The sequence below is a fragment of the Balaenoptera physalus genome (genome assembly GCF_965194825.1).
Source record: "Balaenoptera physalus genome assembly, chromosome: 7".
In the NCBI taxonomy this organism is placed as follows: Eukaryota; Metazoa; Chordata; class Mammalia; order Artiodactyla; family Balaenopteridae; genus Balaenoptera; species Balaenoptera physalus.
The window spans coordinates 121,338,371-121,361,904 of record NC_138886.1 but is presented as its reverse complement, the minus strand read 5'-3'; the positions used below and the strand labels follow the sequence as shown (position 1 = coordinate 121,361,904).

The 23,534-nt window shown below is 50.5% G+C and overlaps 1 protein-coding gene and 1 long non-coding RNA gene across 7 annotated transcripts in view; both read right to left on the bottom strand.

Moving 5' to 3' along the window:
- The window catches only part of LOC309664110, a 52,732-nt gene extending 46,996 nt beyond the window's left edge, over positions 1 to 5,736 (bottom strand). The window contains exons 1-2 of the long non-coding RNA XR_014265623.1: positions 4,949 to 5,736; positions 611 to 4,699 (exon numbers count right to left, since the gene is read on the bottom strand). This is a non-coding gene — a long non-coding RNA (uncharacterized lncRNA). The remainder of the gene's footprint in view (positions 1 to 610; positions 4,700 to 4,948) is intronic.
- An 8,711-nt stretch (positions 5,737 to 14,447) lies between these two features.
- The window catches only part of SH3RF1 (SH3 domain containing ring finger 1), a 164,545-nt gene continuing 155,458 nt past the window's right edge, over positions 14,448 to 23,534 (bottom strand). For all 6 annotated transcript variants that reach the window (XM_082468879.1, XM_082468878.1, XM_082468881.1 and 3 more), the window contains exon 12: positions 14,448 to 16,424. In XM_082468879.1, coding sequence (XP_082325005.1) covers positions 16,256 to 16,424 — 169 coding nt within the window. In that variant the 3' untranslated portion in view covers positions 14,448 to 16,255. The remainder of the gene's footprint in view (positions 16,425 to 23,534) is intronic.

The following is a 23,534-nucleotide window of genomic DNA, read 5'->3' as shown; positions in this document are numbered from 1 at the left end:
TGCCCCTGGGTTCCCTTACCCCGCTGCTCTCTGCCCAGGCGCCCCTTCCCAATAACGTCTCTTGCTTTGTCAGCACGTGTGTCTCCTCGGTCAGTTCATATCCGAGTGTTAGACAAGAGCCCACTCTCAGGCCCTGGAAGGGGTCCCCCTTCCTGCAACAGAACGGTTTCTTCCTTTTGCTGAGGACGCGCTATAATTTGCTGGATTGGGCCTCAGTTTCAGCCCCTGACACCCTGTGGGCGAGATCTCCCCTTCTCCCATGTGCACACTCTTTGGGTGACTGGTGACCCCTCTCGTATCCCTCCCTCCAAGGCCCCTCTTCCTGTCCCGGCGCTGAGCCCACTCACCTTCCCGGAGCCCCTGGGAGCATCTACGACCGACCGGGCCCTCACGGACCGTGGTGCTCAGGGCTTGGCTGGGGGCTCAGCTGTGGCCGCTCAGTGTGGAGCGGGACCGCTTTGTTCTAAACACTGTGGTCCATTCACGCGGCCTAGAGTTTAATTAGCTTTCCTGGCAACCACATTAAACAATGGCTTGTTTCTTAGCAGCCACTACGCACTTGAGCGGTTGGGTTTTTAAAACCCGAAAACAGAGCCCGCCATTTACTTACTGATAGACTTTGTCCTGTCCTATGGGCTGGTTCATTCAGACTTTCAGAGACCTTTTGTGATTCTGATTTTTCCCTTGAATGTATTAGCATTCCACTCTAGTTCTGTGTCACCTGCAGATAAAATAAGCCACCGATTAAAAAAAAAAATCTTGTGTAGCACAAAAACGCAGAGTCCTGCGGTATGCCAATAACAACCTTCTTTTAGGTTAAAAAGGATTGATTAATTAGCAACCCTATGATCCTTCGACCATTTATAAACCTACCCAATTACCCTCTCCCTCAACCCCTGGGAGCAGGACATTAGCCAGTCTTTATGGCCGTCATCATCTGAGGCCCTTTTCTATGTGGGGCAATTACCCACCTTATGAGTCTTTCGGGAGCCAAGACCACCTCCCACAATGAAAGGCAGAAAATGCCAGCGGCTGGCTTTCTCAGCATCCTTTGCAGCTCGGGTACAGCCATGGGATCCGGGCCCCAGCGGTTGGAAGCATCGTGCTGAGCTTTGACCCAGGAGCTCGAGAGGGTAGGGACAGCTTCATGCCCTTGGGGACACCAGGGTCATGGTGTCGGTAGTGGGAAAGGTGATGCCCAGGCTGGTGTTGACAAGCTCTTGTGTCCTCACAGGACCAGCCCCGTGATTTCTGGATATGGTTCTGATGTGTGACGTCCAAACCCGGCTGTCTAGCCCTTCCCGAGGGTCGGTAAGCGGCTCTATATCCTTGAATAAAATCCCTTTTCTGCTTAAACTAACTAGAATCCGTCTCTGTGGTTTTGACCTAAAAGCAGCCAGTGAGACCTGCCTCTTCCCTCATCCTCATGGCCCCGGAGTGAGTCCTTCCTGGACTGTGGGCGACATCACCAACCTCCCTTACACGTCTGCCAGTCGGACAGTCCTGTGGGAAAAGGAGGTGAGAACAGCCTGACACCGTGTGTTTTTCGGGACCTGGGCTGGCTCTTCAGAGTCACTGATGCCCTCTGCAAGAGCTTGGAAACCATCTTCGTGGATGTTCTTCAAGATGCTGGCCAAGAGTCAACATCAAGCCCACTCATCTGAACTTCACAGAACCTGCCCTCTTTCTCTTTTTGAAAATTACAACTACCATCTCCCCATCTCTTGGGGCTCCGTTATTTTTCACGATTCCTCTGAGATTATCCCGAGGATTTCTCAACTGCACCTGTGGATTCTTCAGCATCCCGGGATTTCCTTTTCCTGCCTAGGAACACGCTCACATGCAATCCTCTCGGCCGTTTGATCTGCTCTTTTTAGTTTGCAGAGGACTCTTCTTTGAGAAGACAGAAGCCACGCAGGGGTTGAGGGGTTGCACGTTCTCTGTGACCTGTGAACAACCCCCCGCCCCGCTTCCACGGCAGCCCCCTCACAGCCCCGCACATCCCTGGAGAATGAGGCAGTGCGCAGCCGTCTGTCTGCGCGTCCAATGTCTGAGCCCAAACCCCGTGCCCCGCAGCCTACACACGCCGTCCTTGTGCCCGGAGGAGTGTGTGCGTGGGGTGGGCATTCTGACCAGTGGCTGCAGCCCACCCCAGACACCTGCTGCCCTGCAAGCTTCACGTCCATCGCTGGCGACTCAGATTCCACCACAGAAACACACAAGAGCCACCACATAAAATAGTTTATAATCCCTGAGCCTTGTTTACCTTCTTAAACATCACCATTTAGTCTCACTTAATACAGCTTACGTATCTCTGGCAACAAAAGCAAGACTATTTCAAATTGTTAGAATCGTGAGTCTTCAAAAGCACAGTACTGAGTTCAATGTATCTGTGCACAAATATCCACTATTCAGTTAATGAACTACTCAGACCACTAGAAATGGGGGTGGGGGGAGAGCGGAGGAGGCCCCCTGCCAGGAGGCTGAGGGGCGTTAAAGACCCACGTGGTCTGTAGGCAAGGGGCCAACCCCCGAGGCCCTGTGCTTTGAGGGTTTAAAAGGAGCGGGCTTCCTGTCAGCGAGGTGGCGGTCTTGTCACAGAGAGGGGAGCTCTGTCCCCTGGCCCCGGGCCCCTGGAGCTGTAACACCCTGGGCTCGGGCCTGGGAGGGCGTGAGGGCCTCCCGACCAAGCCAGCCCTGGAGAGTCACTGTTCCCGGAACTTCTACAAAGGGCTCTGCTCTGGCCCAGTGGAGCAATGGGGGCAGATGACACAAGACGCAGAGACACATTCACCCCTCTCCCTCCCCTGCTACTGAGAAGACCCCCAGCCCCAGGCCTCTGCTGCCGTGCCCACCACTACCTCACCCAGCGCCCGGGAGCTGCAGGGATTAAGGGGCTCGGCTCCAAGTCCCTGGGCCAGTTTGGCGGGGACGCCCTTCACTGAGATAGGGATGCCCGGAGGGTCCCTGGCCAGTGAGACGGGAGGAGATGGCACGGGCTCTGAGACCCGCCAGGCTGCGGGAGGAGACCCTGCCCGAACCCACCACCTCCTCCCCCAGCCCAGCTCCGGGCGCTGGTCCCGACTCGCCACCACCAGGCCCTATTCAGCCACCAGCTCCTCTCTGCCCTGATCACTTAGTGACCCACAATCCAGCCCATCTGCACCCAGGCTACCAGAAGTTCACGGTCAGGTGCGGGGGGAAGGGGCTGGCGCGTCTCAGGAAGACTGACACCTGTGTTCCGGTGTCAGGGAGGGGCCCTGGAGCGCTCGCTCTGCAGGGGCGGAAGGGGTCCTGTGATTCCTCCACGTCTTTAAGCCCCAAACAAACGGCCTTAGGTTCCCACAGTCCTGCACCTACTCTCATCCTTGTCGCTAAGATGCCAAACAAAAACTGCAATAAATCTAAATGTTTCCCTTCTCCCAAAGGTCTGCAGCAGGATCCACCCCATTCTAAAGGAACACATCTTAACTACCGTGATCAGAGACACACAGGACACCCCGCACCCCCTGCCACCTTTAAGAACAAGGAAAATCACAGACAAAGGTCAGCAAGTACATGATGGAGAAAACCATAATTTGAAAAGACACATGCACCCCAGTGTTCACAGCAGCACTATTTACAATAGCCAGGTCATGGAAGCAACCTAAATGTCTGTCAACACATGAATGGATAAAGAAGATGTGGTACATATGTACAATGGAATATTACTCAGCCATAAAAAAGAACAAAATAATGCCATTTGCAGCAACATGGATGGACCTAGAGATTATCATATAAGTGAAGTCAGAAAGAGAAAGACAAATATATGCTATCACTTATATGCAGAATCTAAAGAAAAGATACAAATGAACTTATTTACAAAACATAAACAGCCTCACATAGAAAACAAATTTATGGTTACCAAAGGGGAAAGGGGAGGGATAAATTAGGAGTTTCAGATTGACATATACACACTACTATATATAAAATAGATAACCAACAAGCACCTACTGTATAGCACAGGGTACTCTACTCAACACTCTGTAATAACCTATACGGGAAAAGAATCTAAGAGTGGATACCTGTATATGTATAACCGATTCACTTTGCTGTACACCTGAAACTAACACAGCATTGTAAATCGACTATACTCCAATTAAAAAAAAAAAAAGTCAGCAGGCACATGAGCAGATTGAACAGTGCAGAGGAGATGGGCCCGACACAGCAAGAGAACAGGGCAAGAAATGGGAGACCCACTCGTCCTCCTGAGGAACAATCACAAGGGGCAGCGTTTCTGGGGGTCCCACCAGCAGCTTCCCACTCAGATCCCGGCCTCGCTCACCAGCAGAGGAGCAGAGCCAGCCCAGGGGCTTGGGTTCGGGCGGGACTGCCCTGCCCAGCCTCCCCTCCCCGCCACCCGCACTGCAGGGACGGGTACCTGTGATCTCTCTGACTGCCCTTCTATCTCTGTGCCCGGGTTGTGGGTGAGACTCATCAGCACAGGACGGAGGACAGGGGGGGTCTGCACCAGCCCAGGACGATCTTCAGCCACGTCAGCTGACACCTCCCCCAGGTCCATCTTTGCATTTTGGGACACAGGAATCCATGGTCTGTACTTGCCATCTCTGAGGATCTGCGTGGTCATCTGGCTCCCAGCATGTTTCCTTTCTTCGAGGGAGAAACACAAACAATTCTCGGTCCTTCTCCTCCCTCTGTCCTGTTAGGAGGGAAACATTTTCAAGTCACCCTGGGTTCCGACCTTGAGAAATCACCAGCAGAGTTAATAGAATCATCAACAACATGTGTTTCTTCCCTCCCTGTGGCCATGTGCCCGGGGAGGGTGGAGGGATGCAATGAAAGCAGAGAAAAGGATTAGAGACGGAAAGTAATTGCATCAGGGGAGAAGGCCCAGACAAGATGCAGGGCCAGACAGCAAGTGGGATGCTTGTAGGTTATGCGGTGGCACCTGCCGCAATCTCTCCTCGTAGCCGGGCTGCGGGTTCTCCTCACGCAGTTGTATGAACAGCACAGTGGGCAGCGGGGTGGGTGCCTGTCTCAGAAAGGATCTGGCCTTACTTTGCACACGAAAAATCAGTGTAAGGAAACACCCTCATGTTTATATATCAACTCTTGGGCTGTGTTCACTGAGATGTTTGTGATTTTAAAGACGTCTTTCCTACACGTCAATCCCCATCTGATCTGCCGGCAGAATTTCCACGTCATCGCACAGTTACATTAGAGCAAGGACACAGGGATTTTATTTCAGCTCTGACTGGGTCTACAAGGCCTTTACATTCTTTTCTCAAAGAGGAATAGCTTAAATAAAAATTTTTTTTTTAAGAGGGGAGGGAAAAGGGTCAGCATGGCTGCCAAGAACGTCTTGGTTTGGTTCCAAAGCACTGTGAACAGAACTCGCTAAGGTCAAATGGAGCCCTCCCCCACCACCTCCCAGGGGCTCCGTGCAGAGGAGACGGGAGCCACGCCGCCTTCCTCGGCTCCTCCGCCTGCCGTGGTGGGTCCCGCTGGCCCCTCCAGCCGGAAGCTGCTGTCCGGGACCCTCTTCTCGCCGCGCCACCAGACGACAGCGCTGTCCTGCGAGCCTTTCCCAACTGCAGCCGTCGGTCCTGGCTTGTCCACCTCACACACCCGTCGTCCCTGAAGGAGTTCAAAGCACCTGGTGGCTCGTTTTCCCACTGTTGCCCCACTTGAGCTCAAATGTCATGTTTTCAGGAAGAAATTTCAAGTCCCGCCATCATTTTGAACTCACCGTTTCCAAAATGGAACTTCCCGTCTTGACCTGGAACTACACTTCCGGCTGACGTCTGCATCCTTCTCAAAGGCTCCGCGGTTGCTATGGTCACCCTGATGCACATCTTAGATGCTGTTTTTGTCCCACCTCCTCCATCTCCTCTATTCTTCAGCCATCAATTCCTACCGGCCCTTTTCTCTAAATGTCTCCTCCAGCTTCTTTGTCCCCTCTGCCCCGTGCAGGGGCGGGGGCGGGGCGGGCAGCTCCCAGCTCCTCATCTCTTGACTCCCGGGCCCCCAGCTCCGCATCTGATCTCCCGTACAATGGCCGGGCTGGTCTTCCCTCCACGTCACTTCTGTATCCGGAAACCTTCAGCAGCATCAGGTGAACCCTTCGGCTGGCCCTTCCTGACTTGCAGGCAGGCATCTGGCCCTAGGCTCGCTACAAAGCACGCACTTGCTGTGCAAGCCCTGGGTTTCCGTCTCCCCACGGATGTGCTGCCTCGTGTCTGCCGCTGAGCCTTTGCGTTGCAATCCTTCCCGTGCCCGCCTGTCCTGTGCTTCCTCCGAAACGTATCTGAAATTGCTCCGTCTTCATCGCTCAGGCCCCATCACCTTTTTATCTAAAACGTACTCCTGCCTTTCTTGCCTCCCTCTCCTCCAAGCTCATGTCGGGTTTGTAATCTCTGGCGCAAAGTTATTAGAGTGATGCACTGTCTCCTAATATTTCTTAGAATTTTCAGCTTGCATGTTTCTCCCCATCCAGACTGTGCTCTCCTTGAGGGCAGAGATAGTGTCTTGTATTTCTTCCTTCCAATGATCCCCTCCTCCTGGTATCCTACTTGTTTTCCATGATCCCACATTTTACCTATTTTGCTTTTACCATTTTTTATTGTGTACATTTTTGTAAGCAATCCCCAAACTTTTGCAGGATAAAAAAATAATTTCTTCTGTATCTTTCATCACACCCATCGTTGTAGTAGCTAAACACAGGTGGTTTGTGAGAACCCACTCAATAAATATGGAGTTGATTTTGAAATAGAGTAGGGCACATGTGTATTAATCTCAGGCAACTAAAAAATGTATTTCAGCCCCTTAAGAATCTGAATTTAAGTGGAATCATTTAGGCCTTTTTCCCCATTCTGATTCAGCTCTGCTGTTTTTCATTATATCCCAGTACTCTGATAATGACTTGATACGACTAAAACTGAAAAGAGAGAAAAGGTAAAAACAATCAAACAAGAACAAAAACCTCAAAGTGTCTTCAGATGGGAGCTTAAAGAGGATAGCTGGGCTTCCCTGGTGGCGCAGTGGTTGGGAATCCGCCTGCCAATGCAGGGGACACGGGTTCGAGCCCTGGTCTGGGAAGATCCCACGTGCCGCGGAGCAACTGGGCCCGTGAGCCACAACTACTGAGCCTGCGCGTCTGGAGCCTGTGCTCCGCAACAAGAGAGGCCGCGATAATGAGATGCCTGCGCACCGCGATGAAGAGTGGCCCCCGCTTGCCGCAACTAGAGAAAGCCCTTGCACAGAAACAAAGACCCAACACAGCCAAAAATAAATAAATTTAAAGAGGATAGCTGGTAGATCATTTCTACATGAGGACACAGGTTTACGGGACATTGCTCCACACACCAAGCTCCATGAGCCCAACACCCACGCTGAGCAGGGGAAGGGAAGGGCAGGGCAGGGCAGGTAGAGAGACGCAGGCACACAGAGAGACAGGGCGATAGGACAGAAATAATACAAAACAGGATTTTTTTTTTTGAATTTTATTTTACTTATTTTTTATACAGCAGGTTCTTATTAGCTATCTATTTTATACATATTAGTGTATATAGGATCTTTTTTTCTTAAGAAAAAATGCATTCTCTGGCATAAGGAACAGTTCAGGATCAAAGGCTAAGACTCTGATTTTTAAAGTTTTGTGTCTGTTCTCTCATGCCTAAGCCACTGGGCGAATTTAGCCGGTGGGCAAGATCATTACAGCTCTGCTTGTGAGGCGCGTTTCCTTTGCGATGCCCTCTTTTTGGAAGCCTCACTCACTCCAGCGTGATTACAGGGGCCGAGTGATAACAGGCCAGTCCTGCGCATCTGTCTCAGTGGGTAAATAAATCACAGGCGGGATCATTTCAGCTTGGAGGGTAGAAACTCGAGCTCAGCTTTGATTTCTGCCACCATCGCCACATCACAGCAACCCCACAGTTGCTGCCCCAGAGGAACCAGCAGCGAGGTTACATGTGGACACGGCCCCCCCGCCACGTGCCCAGAGCCAAAGGGCGTGGAAGCTCGTCCCCCTCCTGGCATCTCCTCCTGGACGGGATGGAGGGCTCGTCCTCACCCCACAGCCTCGCAGGTGCCTGTGCTGTGTGGACCCCACTGCTCGAGCACCATGGGGCCCACGTGATAGGGGAGGTGCTTTTAAACACCGTGTCTGTTCAACTATTCTCTGTGTCTGTCTTTGTTTACTGGACATGGAGGGTTTCAACAGCCATGGTGGGCTTACTGAAATGGAGCGGTTAAAGCTGGTCGCTGATCCACAGAAAGGACTCGCAGACTTGGTGGTCCTGCTGCCTGGCATCTCGTAAAACCTCAGAAGGATCCTACCCCCAGACCCTCCCTCCCCCAAACCAGGGTTCTCCATCAGAATCAGGTCCCAGCAGAAAGCTCACTACACGTGTGCAAGGGAGGGGAAGAAGGGCAGCTTACAAGCGACCCTGGGCTCGCGGGTGTTGAGAAGGAGCTGGCAGCAGGGCCTCCGTCCTCGCTTTGCATCTGCCTTTACGGGGTTTACTGAATGTGCTCCTGGGATATCATTGATAAGGAAATTGGCTTAACCCAAAAGGACGTTTTCGCTTTATGTCTTGTAGTGCCCTTGAGTGCTTAAAAAAAGGGAAAAGGTAATTCTATCAAGCTTTCAGTTTTCGCTGGCAGAAGGAATGGGCTCGCCAGGAATGGGATGAGAAGCACGGCCTTGTTCCCGGGGGTCATTTCACGTTGAATTACGGGGCTCGAATTCTGTGTTTTCTCTCTATAAACCCCGACCCCAATCTGCTGAGAATATTCATTAGCTCACAGAAGGCAGAGCCCCTGACCATCACCTTGACAGCCCAGGGAGTCACGTGTCCATCCTGCCGGCCCCTCGTGGACGCAGCATCACATCAAGACGCACTTGGAAGACATGGGCTGACCTCTGAAGACTCACCGGCCTCTGCCTGCAGAGAAGCGGCGTTCCCTCCACACAGCAAAGGCCTCAGGGGACCCCAATTCTCTTCGTGACTCGAATCTGTCACTTGGCCCAATTCTTCGATGACGAGGGAAGAAGAAACTATTACAAGAGCAAAGAAGTAATCTCTACTGCTAAAGTTACGATGCTTTCACATATCTTGGGCGGATTTCGAATTCTACTTTCATTTTTTTATTTTTATTTTTTGGCCGTGCTGCATGGCATGCGGGATCTTAGCTCCCCGACCAAGTGTTGTCAAACCCGCGCCCCCTGCGCTGGAAGCGCGGAGTCTTAACCACTGGACTGCCAGGGAATTCCCTTGAGAGGGTTTCTAATATGATTTATCTTTAAATCATGGGCTGGTGCCCCTGAATGAGAAGCTGGACCCAGTATAGCACGTTTCTCTGTTTTTTGGGTGATCATCTAAAAACAGATTTTTATTCTCTTCAACTGCACTATTACAGTAGCTATTGGCTACATGTGACTATTTCTATTTAAACTTAAATTAATTAAAATGCACTCAGATTAGAGATTCAGTTCCTGGGTCACGGCAGCCACACGTGGCGAGCGGCCCCCGTACCAGACAGCACGGGTATGAGACATCCCATCACTCCCCAGAGCACATGCTCTGATGGATAGCAATGTTCTAGAGAATAAACACTGATACGTTTATTTCTCCCCTACGCTCACCTATATCCTGAATCCCAAACATTTACCAGCAATCCAAAGATAACTGTACAGCTGCCTTTAGCCTCTTTCATCAACGAAGTCTTGTGAATTCAAGGCCAGCTGGTTGTGGCAGACTGATTTCCTTCTGAAGAGGGTTTTTCAGACACTCCACCTGCAAAGATGACGAAACTCCTTGAAAGGTGAACTAGAGAATCTGCAGAGAGAGCGAGCTGGAGGGACAGGGTCAGCAAAGACACTATGAATTTTACGTCTTACCTGCTCACTTTCTGCTCCGTGAGGAGGGCCTGGGTTTTTTACCGCTCCTTATCCTCTAGCCCCAGTGGCTCTGCTGAGAGGGTGTGGTGCGAAGGCCCCTTGGTTCTGCAGGAAACTACAGGAGCGTGTGGGGCCTGGCAGGTGGAATCTGCCCAGCAGAGAACCACCTCTGGCTCACCTGGACGATGAGCTCGTGTTGCACACCTGCTCCGTTTCCGGGGTGATGAGGGGGCGGGCTTCCCAACGACTCGGCCGGCGGTTTCCACACCAGGACGCACACAGTGACGGCACGAGCAGAAGCCCTGCTCGGTTCACATATGCCCTCAACCAGACCCCAGTCTGGAGGCTGCACCGTGAGACTCTTCTTTGGTTGATCTTTCCGTGGCTTCACACCATGGCGGGAGTTTCTTAGGGGTTCTGCAATCAGGATTCATACAGAGGGACCAGCAGAACCTTAGTACTGATCTAGGTATGCGTACCTTCTATTTTGTAGGGACTTTTTCATGGGATCCATTGTACCATGAAACAGGCGAGCTGGTTCTCAAGTTCTCAAAGTAAAAGTCGATCCTTCATGGAAAATCAGCGTCAGGGTTACCCTGGGTTCTTTTTTTTTTTTTTTAATAAATTTATTTATTTATATGTTTGTTTTTATTTTTGGCTACGTTGGGTCTTTGTTGCTGCGCGCGGGCTTTCTCTAGTTGCGGCGAGCGGGGGCTACTCCTTGTTGCGGTGCGCAGGCTTCTCACTGTGGTGGCTTCTCTTGTTGTGGAGCACGGGCTCTAGGTGTGCAGGCTTCAGTAGTTGTGGCATGTGGGCTCAGTAGCTGTGGCTGGCGGGCTCTAGAGCGCAGGCTCAGTAGTTGTGATGCACGGACTTACTTGCTCCGCGGCGTGTGGGGTCTTCCTGAACCAGGGCTCGAACCCGTGTCCCCTGCATTGGCAGGCGGACTCTTAACCACTGCGCCACCAGGGAAGCCCCTACCCTGGGTTCTTGAAGACAATGTGCTCTGAACACTCAGCAGTGGTGGAAACATGGGATGGCCCTTCTCTTCCTAAACGACATTCATTTTTCCACCTGCTTCTGAACTCAGCAGTGATCATTCTCTCCAAAGTGGGTATCCCTTGCTCTCTCACTTAATTTCCAAGCTCCCATCTCCCTAAAACATTGTGGATGTCTGCTCCTCCCTTCCAAATCTGTGACCCCCACAGGTCGGGGCCTCAGGTCCTCTGTCCATCCGAGGGGAGACTTCAGACAGAGGAAGGAAGCTGGCACAGACCCGTCTTGAAAGGTGGAGGCCAGCAGCACGGCAGTTCCCTGCTCTCCTGCCAGAGACACTGCGTCAAACACGAGCCAAGAGCCGTGCTGTGTGCATCCTTCCCCCTCCTGACGTCTCCCTAAGCGGTAGCACACTCTACCTCATCTCTGTCCTTTACCTGTGCAGCTCAGAGATGCTCCATATCCGCACGTCACGAACTTCCCAGCGGGGATGCTTTTTGTGGTTGTGTAGCTTCTGCTGCACAGATGTCACCAGAGCTCCACCGGTGGACACAGGCTGTTGCCGGTATTTTGCTGTGATAAACAGCACTGCAATGGATAAGGTACTGGCATTTTACACTTGATGAATAAGTGCCTCTGGAAGACAGATTCTTAGAATGGGTGAATGCATTTGCAATTTTGATATTTTCTAGAATGGTCTCCCTAGATGTTTTATCAAATCACATTCTCATCAGCAAAATAAGTGCTCCTAATTTCTAATTTTTAAAATTTATTATTATTTATTTATTTTCTTTTATTGGCTGCATTGGGTCTTAGTTGTGGCACACAGGATCTTCGTTGAGGCACACGGGATCTTTCGTTGCAGCGAGTGGGCTTCTCTCTAGTTGCGGTGGGCAGGTTTTCTCTTCTCTAGTGGCGCACAGGCTGCGGGGCGTGTGGGCTCTGTAGTTGGCGGCATGCGGGCTCTCTCATTGAGGTGCACGGGCTTAGTTGCCCTGCGGCATGTGGGATCTTAGTTCCCCGACCAGGAATCGAACCCATGTCCCCTGTATTGGAAGGCGGATTCCCTTTCTAATTTTTTTTAAAGTTTCCAACTTTATAGGTGAAAAATATTTCATAGTTATTAAGTGCATCTACATTAGAAATATGGTAGAACACCTTTTAATATATTGGCATTTCTTTTTTGAGGAACTGCCAGTTAATACTGGCATCAGGTTGGTGTGGGTGAGACCGGACTACAGTCAAGGGGTTTATTCTCACACAGATCATGTCTGGAGACGAGTAGTTCAGGAGGCACGAAGCCTGCAAGGTTATCAGGGTCTCAAGCTCCTCGTTTCTTTCCCCCCATCATATTAAAATGTGGCTTCCGTCTTAAAGGTCACCTAGGCTCAAGGTAGCTGCTGGAGTACCAGCTAACATGTCTACACTGCAGGCTACAAGAAGGAAAAAGAAAACGGCCACAGGGTGTGTGCCTCCTCCCTTTTAAGAAGCCTCACAGAAGCCCCCTTTGACACTTAGCTTCTGTTTCAGCAACAACTCAGTACCGTGGCTGTGTCTGAAGGAAACTGGAAAATGGGGCTTTTTAACTGAGGGCGTTGCCCGGGAATCAGTTAATAAGGGAGAAGAGGGCACTGGGTATTGGGAGGGCACTGGCAGTTTCTGTCCCATATTCTTGGTCAGTTTTACTTTTGGGTTTTCATTCTTACTCTTATTGAGTCCCAGGAGCTCTTTATATATGAAGGAAATTCTCCTTGCCTGTCACAGGAGTTACAAAATTTTTTTCTATTATTTTCTTTTGACTTTGATTAAGGTCTTTTGTCATGTAGGTATTTTTTCTGTAGTTGAAGGTATCCATGTTTTCTTCTGTATGGCTTCTGGTTTTTCAGTCACATATAGGAAGGTCTCTCCTGGTTTCTTCTGGGACTTTTACAAAGGTCTCATACCCGGAAAGATTCAACTCAGGGTCAAAGCCTTCTGGAACCGAATATCCTCTCTAAGTTGTGGGCCATAGCAGTGGCAGCTGGCTCACTGACCACTCTGCTACCTCTGGAGACTTAAGGACATCACTCAAGTAGTCTGACCTGTAACCATAGTATGGTGCCTCGAAGACCACTGCCACATGCAGGTCTTTCCATCAAGGTTCCTGGGGTCTGGGTGGCTGCAGAGCAACAAGAATTTGCATCCAGTGAGATCAAGGTGCTGTTTAGGATGGAAATTTAAATAGCCAAGTCAGAAAGTTATTACAAGTTATTAACAGAAAGACAAGAGAAATGAGAGAAACATTCCTCTGTAAAAGAGGGAGGGTATTTTAAGGCATTCATAGTTCACACAGGCCACTCCACCAGCTCCTTCTGGTCTCTGGTGACAATCACTTACCACCAAGAACAGAGCCGGGCGTTCACAGGAGTCAGGGAAGGGCAAGCCTGTGCTCAGCTGGACACGGCGAGTCTTGTGTGACAACCCCTCCGTTACTGCGGTTTGTTGGCACATTCTTTTTCTCGGAAAAAAGCAATTCGAATAGGATGCTACCTCGATAAGAACATAGCTTAATTGGTTCAAAACAATTTTTAAAAATTTCACATGGATACACACAACAAGTTGTACAACTTAGTCTAACATCTACTAAAAGCGCTTTCCCAACTTGAATCCTAATGTTGTATAGAGCTCTGGATTGAAATGTTCACCTGAGCTTCTGGAGGCATGAAAACACTGTCCTGTTCTCATTAGGAATAGAAAATTACATGCACCGCAGTTGGAAAACACCACCTTAACTTGTTCTTTCTAAATCCGATTAGACCCAGCAAAGGCTCGTGCATACACCCCAGGAGAGTGTAGTGAAATATCTGAAAGCAGAGGTGAAAACGGTGCACATGTTAAAATAGTGCTTTTCAAGACAGGGAAATAGCCTCCTCCTCCTCACCTTCGCCCAGTAGGGAGACAGGGTAGAAACAGGGGGAAACTAAATGATCACCGACTTGCCCAGGTGGTTACAAAGGTAGCTTTCGGCAAAAGCTCTCATACAACCTACAACTCCTGATTCTTAATTCTGACAATTTGATAGCAACTAAAAGTTAAATTAGGAAAATACTTTTTTAACCCGATAGACGAAGTCTTTTTAAACTTACGACTTGCTGGCTTTCCATGGGGGTTAAAATCACAGTGAGTGTGAAGATGATGTGCCCACGCCTTGCGAGACCTGCAGGCTACCGCACGGCTGGTTTAGGTCTGGTACTCCCTTCTGTGGCCGAGAAGAAACTTCCAGAGTCACCGGACGGTTTAGCCACCGTGAAGGGGGAAAGGGGAGCAGACGAGTCACCCAGCCCCTGGTTGAGATTCCGCACGTTCTCTTTTAAGAAGACTGTAAACTCTCCGGGGAAACCTTATTAACAAATAAGGTTTGTTGGCTGGAGAGGTTAACTGCATCATAACGACCAAATTGATTATTGTAGATGCCGTCTGTCTGAGGAAGATGCAAAGAATTTTTATGAAGTAGAAACTATGCCATGTTTAAAAAAAGAAAAACTTTAAGGATGGACACAATGGACGCATAAAGGCTGAACATCAAATTTTAATCTTGAACCTTTTCTCCAGTCTTCAAATTATTAACATGAAAAGGAACAATAAATTGCAATTTTATCATTACCTTAATCGCCGTGTAACAAGCCCTTGTTACAAAATCTCCATCTACTGTGCCCAAAAAAACCAACAGAAAACCCATACATTATATTATCTAAGTGATCTATTAACAGATGAAATTTTAACCAACTTCATACCAGGAAACTATTAACAGAGGTACTTCAATCACATAGCTTAAAATATGGAGAAAAGACAGGTAAAAAAATGATCTTATCCTGTAGTAGTAGTCTTCTTACTTTTAAAATTTTTATAAAATACACTAATTTCCCAAAATAAAGAATATTATGACACATTGGTGTCAACTTACACAGATGAAAGCTGATGGCAGCTTTGTTTCTAGCTAAATTTCATTTCACCAAAACTTTATATATTACATGAATATCCCAGTAAAGTATTTTTTAAAAAAATTCAATACACAGGAACATAATGTACAGTGTCTTATAAAAAAAAATGGTTAATTTAGGAATGATTTCATTTCAACCACATAATACATCTCTTTAAAGACCATGAAACCGCTTGCTACTGTGAGAAGACTCACAGTCTACATTTTGATTCCCCAGCTATAATTCTTAAAAGTAAAAAATGAAAAAGGCTTTTGCGTCTGCTTTTTCATGAGAAAACTGTGGCCATGGTCTCTGACGTCGCCAAGCCCAATTCCCTGGTTCTGTCTGGAGGGCAGCCCTGACCCAGGCCGCGCGGCCAGACAGGGTGGAGGTGGGCTGTCAGGGCCGGGCTGCAGGATGCGGGCCCCGCCCACCTGCACCCACCAGCCTGCAAGCGGGGGCGCCGCCCTGAGGCCCCGCCTGCAGCCACCTGGAGGGATGGGGAGCCCGGGTCACAGCCGGGGAGGGCCTGGTTTGGGGCAGAGGGGGGGCTGCCCGGTCCAGCCCAGGCGGGTGGGCATCGCCCGTGGCCTCTGTGCGGGGGGTCCACCCCCCTCGGGGGCGGGGGTGTGGGAAGAGCCACACGGACGCCTGGGCCGCCTCGCAGGGTCCCTCCTGCATGATTGCACAGGCAGGTCCCCAGGGTGACAGCGCGATGACATTCAGAGCCATCCTCAGACAGGTGGCAACCTCGGTTCTTCAACTTCCAGCCACTGAGCTGAGCCGCTTCTGTTAGGAAACTAAATCTATTTCTGAACACATGCTGTCCAAGGGCTGTGCTTTATTCTTCCTTATTCTAGGGAATCAGAGACGTTCAAGGTTAAACTGAGGACTCGGTCTTGGAGGGATTCCCGACCCAACCGGAGAGACAGGCTCCTGCCTCGCGACCCCGGGGTCCCTCAGCGACACGGATTCACCTGTGTGTCCTGCTTTCCCAAAGAGACAACCAAACCCGAGGACGGGCAGCTCTGACTCAAAGAAGCCGAGGTGAAGCCCGGGGGGCAGGGGCTGCATCCGCATCAAGGACACACTCTTGCTCCCGACAGGGGATCATCAGCTTCTCCTTGGCTATCATTTCATAAATTAATAATTTCTTAAAATCATAATCCAAAGAATTTATCTATTACAAGAAAAATTCAAGTTTAAAAAAGCAAATAAATTAGTTAAGCCTTGTAAACAGTTGTCCGTCTCAGCTAGATATCTTTTTAGAAAAGGTTCCTCTGTGGAGTGAATCAGACAGGACCAGGCACATGGCACGCACCCTGGTCCCGCCGCCCCGGGTCCCTGTGGGCCTTGTGATGGATGCGGTGACAGGCGAGGTCCAGCCCCCGGCGGCTCCTCAGATGTTTTCCACGAAGCTCCCAGGAAAGAGGCCCGTCTTCCCATTCCGCTGCAGCGTGCCCTTGAACCAGCCGTCCTCCCGCTTCCTGTGCACAAACACGATGTCGCCCTCCTTGAGTTCCAGTTCTGCCTCACTCTGCGGGGGGTAGGAAACCACCACCCGGTGCCTGCAAGAGAGGGGGGAGTGGGGGAGAAAGAGATGGAGAGGGAGAGACAAAGAGAGATGTGGGGAGAGATGGGGGGAAGAGAGAGAGAGATGGGGAGAGAGATGGGGGGAGAAAGAGAGATGGGGGAGAGAGAGAGATGTGGGGAGAGATGGGGGGAAGAGAGAGAGATGGGGGAGAGATGGGGGGAAGAGAGAGAGATGGGGGAGAGATGGGGGAAGAGAGAGATGGGGGGAGAGATGGGGAGGAGAGAGAGATGGGGGGAGAGAGAGATGTGGGGAGAGATGGGGGGAAGAGAGAGAGATGGGGGAGAGATGGGGGGAAGAGATAGAGATGGGGAGAGAGATGGGGGAAGAGATAGAGATGGGGAGGAGAGAGAGATGTGGGGAGAGATGGGGGGAAGAGAGAGAGAGATGGGGAGAGAGATGGGGGAGAGAGAGAGATGGGGGAGAGATGGGGGGAGAGAGAGAGATGTGCGGAGAGATGGGGGAAGAGAGAGAGAGATGGGGAGAGAGATGGGGGGAGAGAGAGAGATGGGGGAGAGAGAGAGATGGGGGGAGAGAGGGAGAGATGGGGAGAGAGAGAGAGATGGGGGGAGAGAGAGAGAGATGGGGAGAGAGATGGGGGAGAGAGAGAGATGGGGGAGAGATGGGGAAGAGATAGAGATGGAGGAGAGATGGGGGAAGAGAGAGAGATGGGGGAGAGATGGGGGAAGAGAGAGAGATGGGGGAGAGATGGGGGAAGAGAGAGAGATGGGGGAGAGATGGGGGGAGAGGGAGAGATGGGGGAAGAGACAGAGATGGGGGAGAGATGGGGGAGAGATGGGGGGAGAGGGAGAGATGGGGGAAGAGACAGAGATGGGGGAGAGATGGGGGAAGAGAGAGAGATGGGGAGAGATGGGGAGGAGAGAGAGATGGGGGGAGAGAGAGATGTGGGGAGAGATGTAGGGAGAGATGGGGGAAGAGAGAGAGATGGGGAGAGAGATGGGGGGAGAGAGAGAGATGGGGGAGAGAGAGAGATGGGGGAGAGATGGGGGGAGAGAGAGAGATGTGCGGAGAGATGGGGGAAGAGAGAGAGAGATGGGGAGAGAGATGGGGGGAGAGAGAGAGATGGGGGAAGAGAGAGATGTGGGGAGAGATGGGGGAAGAGAGAGAGAGATGGGGAGAGAGATGGGGGAGAGAGAGAGAGATGGGGGAGAGATGGGGGAAGAGAGAGATGGGGGAAGAGAGAGATGTGGGGAGAGATGGGGGAGAGATGGAGGGGAGAGAGAGAGAGATGGGGGAGAGATGGAGGGGAGAGAGAGAGAGATGGGGGAGAGAGAGATGGGGGAGAGATGGGGGAGAGAGAGAGATGGGGAGAGAGAGATGGGGGGAGAGGGGGAGAGAGGGAGAGATGGGGGAGAGAGAGAGAGAGAGATAGGGGGAGAGGGGAGAAGGAGGGAGGGGAAGCAGGAAGGAGGAGGGGGGGAGAGACAGAGTGGGCTTAGTCACAGCTGCTCGGAGTTGAGCAAAGCCAGTGCACGCGCCTGAGATGCTGACAGAACAGGACGGAGCACAAGTTTGCCTATAATGTTGGTAAAATGACTCAAAATGCCACCGTCCCCTGTTGAGTAGAGACTTGGCATGAACAATGTTTGGGTGTGCATAACGGTCCACAACTGACCAGGGGCTGACTAAGGAAATCCTGCCCTAAACACCCCAATTCTCCCTGGGGCAAGTTGTCCCAAGGTCCACACAGGGTGGGGAGGACCGAGACCACCAGTTCAATCCACCACCACCAGCAAGGAGGCCGGCATCCAGAACTCAGTTGGTCTGACATCTGTGTCCGTTTCTCCACTGGTTCTCAACTCAGGTATCAGTGGGAAAAGATGTAATTATTACTGAAAGATTCCAGAAGCCTTGCTGGTTTAAGGTCATCTACCCCCTGCTTCCATGCTTCTTCGTTTCCTTCTGCAAAATTATGGTTAGGAGCCAGGGAAGCCAGAGGGAGGTGAGCTGCCTTACACACTGTGTGTGCTCTCCGCCCACTCCAACAGAGTCCTGTGACAATGACGGCCTCTGGTCCTGAGGTGGGGTCCTAACGGGCGTGCGGCTCCCACCCGGCTGTCTCCCAGGAAACCAGTCCCACACTGTCAGCTGACGCATCACCTTGTGGACAGGACTGCATGCCGGTAACAGACGTCTCTTCCCATAAGCCAGCGGGACCACCTTGAAAGGGGTCTTCCAGCCCCAGTCAAACCTTTACACAACTGCAGCTCAGGCTGACATCTGGACACTCATCCTAACAAATAGCCTAAGCCAGAATCACCCACGTAAGCTATCCCCAAATTCTCAACCCACAGAACTATGAAATAATACATATTTACAGTTATTTTAAGCCACTGAGTTTTGGGGGTAATGTGTTATACAGCAAAAGATAACTAATAAATAATCTCTCCCTGTCTCATGCTAATTAGTCTTCAGCTACAAAAGTGGTTGAGTTTCTACTCTCATTTGGGTCTCAAAGTCAGAAAATGAATTTATAGCCTCACAGGAATTACTCTTAACAGCAAGTAGAGAACGTCATGGGTGAAAAGTTGGTCATCAGAACCAATTCTACAGAACCGCCCCAAACTCAGGAAAGCCATCTGGGCCCAGTCCTTTTGGAAGATGGCTAGTTTCACCAGCCTCCATTCCATAAAAACCAGAATCCACTCATGTGAAGACCTGAGCAACAGCCCCAGGCTATGACTCTATTAAAAAAGGCATCTCTGCAAAGGCCCAGGGGCCACCCCCCCCCATTCCCGAGCAACCCTGGGCTCAGGAGCCAAACTATCCTCCAGGCTCTGGAGCAGAAGCGTGGCACGGAGGCTGCCTGATTATCTCCAAGAAAGGTCCAGAGAACTGAAACACGAGTACTGACAGGCTTCAGTCAAGCTTGGAGGAGGGGGGGGAGGCCTGGCCTCGTGGGAGAAGTGGGCCTGGGGGTCCACGCAGCCTTTGGGGCCACTCGGAGCAGCTTCACTGTGGCGGCCATCGCCGCTCGGGACTCGGTTTTCTCATCTGTGGAGTAGGATTGCAGGGGCCGGAGCAGGTAGCGTCAGGTGATGTGTGGAGAACACAGGCGGGACGCACGCAGGATGGTGTCTGTCACAGAGCTGACGGCCCAAGTGCCAGCCCCCAGCACGATCGTGTGGCTCAGGCTACAGCGGGCGGGGGCCTGGCTCTTCAACGAGGTGACCGACAGCCGCCTCTACCCGGGAACGACTCAGACCGCACCCTGAAGGAGAACGTCCTCACAACACACTGACAAACTTTAGAACGATAGAGTTAGGGCTCTGGAACCCCTTCTCTGACAGCCTCCCTCTGTGGACTAATCTGAAGGAAGGAATCCGGATGAGAAGGCTTCTCAAGTCTGACGCCAACAGGCTGAAGATGCACGTAAACACTCACGCTGCCGGGGCTTCCCTGGCGGCCCAGTGGTCAAGACTCTGTCCTTCCAATGCAGGGGACGCGGGTTCGATCCCTGGTCGGGGAACTAAGATCCCACACGCCGCGGAGCAACTAAGCCCGCGCGCCACCCCTACTGAGCTTGTGTGCTCTGGAGCTCTGGGACCCGCGCAGCACAACTAGAGGAGCCTGCATAACACAAGGAAGAGCTCGTGTGCCGCAACTAAGACCCGACGCAGCCAAGTAAATAAATAAATATTTAAAATTTTAAAAAAATCCATGCTGCCACTTGGGGCACATTGAAATTTGAGCAAAGCTTTATAATTATGGAAAGAAGCGTACAAGTGACTCAAATCATATTCACAGTAGCTCTCTGATGAAATGTATCCCCACTGGTCCTCTGCCAGCTGCCTTACAGGTGAAATGGAACAAAAACATTTCTTGAAAAAAGTGAATAGTTTTAATATTTGCATTTTAAAAACTGTACTAAACCAATTTTGTCAAACATTTTCTGAACTAGAACTGCTGCTAGGCTAAGACCACCATCTTCCTGCCGAGCCCCCAGGGCAGTGGATGTTCACCGCTAAGTGACGGGCCTCCAGGGCGGATGAGTGGGAACTGCCACCTGGGGCTGTAGGGAGACCAGCCGGTGCAGCAGAGACTCTGCTCGGAGGCTGGATTTGGCCTCCAGGGGGTCTGCACCAGCTTTCCAATGCAGACGCTCCAGGCCAACAATGGGCCCAGCCTGCCACCGGCTCAGGTGCGGAGGAGCTTTGCCAAGTGGATGTTCGGCAACCCCTGGCAGACGTGAGCACAGCCGCCGGGCCCCTGGGTGATGCTGGGCTTGATCTGAGCCTCAGGGGCCAGACTTCCTTCCCATGACCGCCACGGGACCTGGGGTCCACCTCCAAGTCTGCACTCCGGCCACGCCGCTGTGTCCCCTCCCACCTGACCGAACAAACTGCCTGTCCTCCCGCCTCACATCTCCTCCCGTCCCCATTCCATTTTGCAAAGAACCGAAATACTAACTTTAACTGCCAGCTCTATTTGCAGCTATTTCTGGCTCAAAACTCCTTACGGATTCCCAGCGCCTCTGAGTTAGGTTATTCCCCAGCCTGGTGTGTGAAGCCCTCAGTGACCAGCCTCAATCTCTCTTTATAGCTACAGCTACTATTATCCCCACAAATGTGCCAAGCACGCCTCCACACGGGGACACTCCCCCAGGCGTGGCCTCTCTCCCCACCCCATGTCTTGGCTCACGTGGTCCCCTGGGGACTCTCTCAGACAACCTCCGTGCCCGCCCACGCCTGATTGGCCTCTCAAAGCCTGGCTCCCACCTGCCCCGCGGCTGCAGGTAACTTCACACCTGACCAGATTCCAGAAGCCTCGGCACTTAGCACAGTCTACACTGCATCACCACCAGCTGCATCCCTGCCTCATTCATTCGGCCAGAACATGAGCTGCTTCAGGGGCGAAGTGATGGTAAACTCACCATATACACCTCACACCACCGAGCATAGTACATACATATGGTCATTCTTAATAAGCATGCCGAATGACAAAAATAAAAGTCCTGATCGTACAGGAAAACTACATTTTAAATGGACAGAGCTCCTCAAAAAGGAATGAAATTCTGACAGACACAAGTTACAACGTGGATGAACCTTAAAAACATCATGCTAAGTGAAATAAGCCGCACACAAAAGAACAAATATACAATTTCACTTATGAGGTTTGCACAACAAACTCATACAGTCAGAAAGCAGAATGGGGGTTGTCAGGGGCTGAGAGAGGAGGGAACGGGGAGTTAGTGTTGAATGGGATGATGAAAAAGCACTAGAAATGGATAGTGGTGATGGTTATACAACAATGTGAAGGTACTTAATGCTACTGAATTGTACAGTTGGAAAAAATGGTAAATTTTAATGGTATTTGATCACAATTTAAAAATTAAGATAAGTGAATTTAAAAATTAATGGAAAGATGAAAGAAAGAAAGAAAGAAAGAAGAAGGAAGGAAGGAAGGGAGGAACGGAGGGAGGGAAAGGGAAAGAGGGAGAGAGAGAGAGATAGAAAGCGAGAGAGAAAGCAAGAGAGAGAGAAAGCAAGAAAGGAAGCGAGAAAGAGGAAAAACCACCCAAAGCTGCGCGGTGCTTGGCCGCTGGGATGCATCGCCTACCCCCTCTGGACAGAGCCCTGGGGTCACTGTGGGACGTACAGAGTGGCTCACAGACCTGGCCCTAAATAGGCCTCGGCCTCTTGCTGGCTGTGTGACGCTAAATGAATTTTTGGTGATAATGACCAGGGTGGAATTTGAGAAAAAGACACTCGCTGTATAAAGAAGCTTCACTGACATCCCAAGGGCAGTCTTCCCGCTCTGGGCTAAGGTATTCTGGCTTCTGACTAGATGAGCACTTGCAGTCTTTTATTAGCACGAATTTTCTATTTCCTTAATTTTTCTGGTCTCTCTCATGTTCTCTGTAGTTAGTGCATTTTTGTTTCTAACCTCTCCTGGTTTAGCCCAAATTGCACCCCCTGTGACCCTGGGAAGCACCCTGTCCAGCTCCCTGGCCTGGGGGTGCCCTTCACTGCTTTCTGCCAGTTGCGACAGCAAACTGCTAGCCAATTAAGTACTTCACTGGCAAAACCAAACTCACTCGCTTTGTAGTTTGCTTGAAGTCCGAGTGAATTATGTCCACTGCTTCACCCAGTGGGTTCACTGTCACGGGCTCAAATTAATCATGCTGTTTAAGCCCAACCGCCTTTCTGTAAATCTCTCTCTATCCAATTTGTATGTTTCCAAGAATTCTAGCATAATCCCTCATCAAAGATCAGAGGTTCTTTGCCAATTTAGCAGATGGGCTTATAGGTATGTGGTTATCAGTTTAATTCCTAAACTTAAAAATATACAGAGATGACTTGCTGTGTCTCCTTAAGCCCTTTATCTGTAATTTTTTTTTAAGTAGGAAAAAAAACTGTCACATGCCCTTTCTTTTATTTGCCATCCCTTCTGAAATATTTCATTTCTACTTTCTCTTTGCAATTTCCTAATTATTTTTTTCCCAGTCCCTCCAAAATAGAGCCTAAAACATCTGTTCTGTTATTTCCACTGTCATCAATTCTATTCTGCCTCCAGGATATAACATTTCTTGCTTGTTTTCTTCAGTGTCTCTAACAAACACAGAAGAATCCTTTTGTTCCTCAGAGAACAGTCTCAGCTGACACCAAGATCTGTCAACACACCTCCAGGCCCCTCCTTCCTTACTGTGAGATGCTTCTGTCTTTCTGTCCTGAGAATGCTTCTTCCCACTGACAACACTGGGCACCCTGGTCCCATTCTTTCATTTGAGATTTATGGGGCAGGGTCATGGTTTGAGAGGAAATTTTATTCCTGTTCTCATTCCCATCTGTAGATGAATCCTATCTCATACTGGACCGATGTTAGACACTGAAAAATATTTCAGTGAAATTCTACCAGGAAAAATTCTACCAAAAGAACCTCAGGCTTCCGCGCTTTGCGGGGGCTGGAGTCGTGATTTTCAGATTGTGAATCGAGGCCTCTGAGATCCTGAAATGCTTCCTGAATTAGACTGATGTGACAGTTAATCTTTCCTGCATTTTTAGCATGAAGTACTTTTTATTATGTTGAAAGTTTTGAAATACCGAAACAATCAATCCCTAAATGA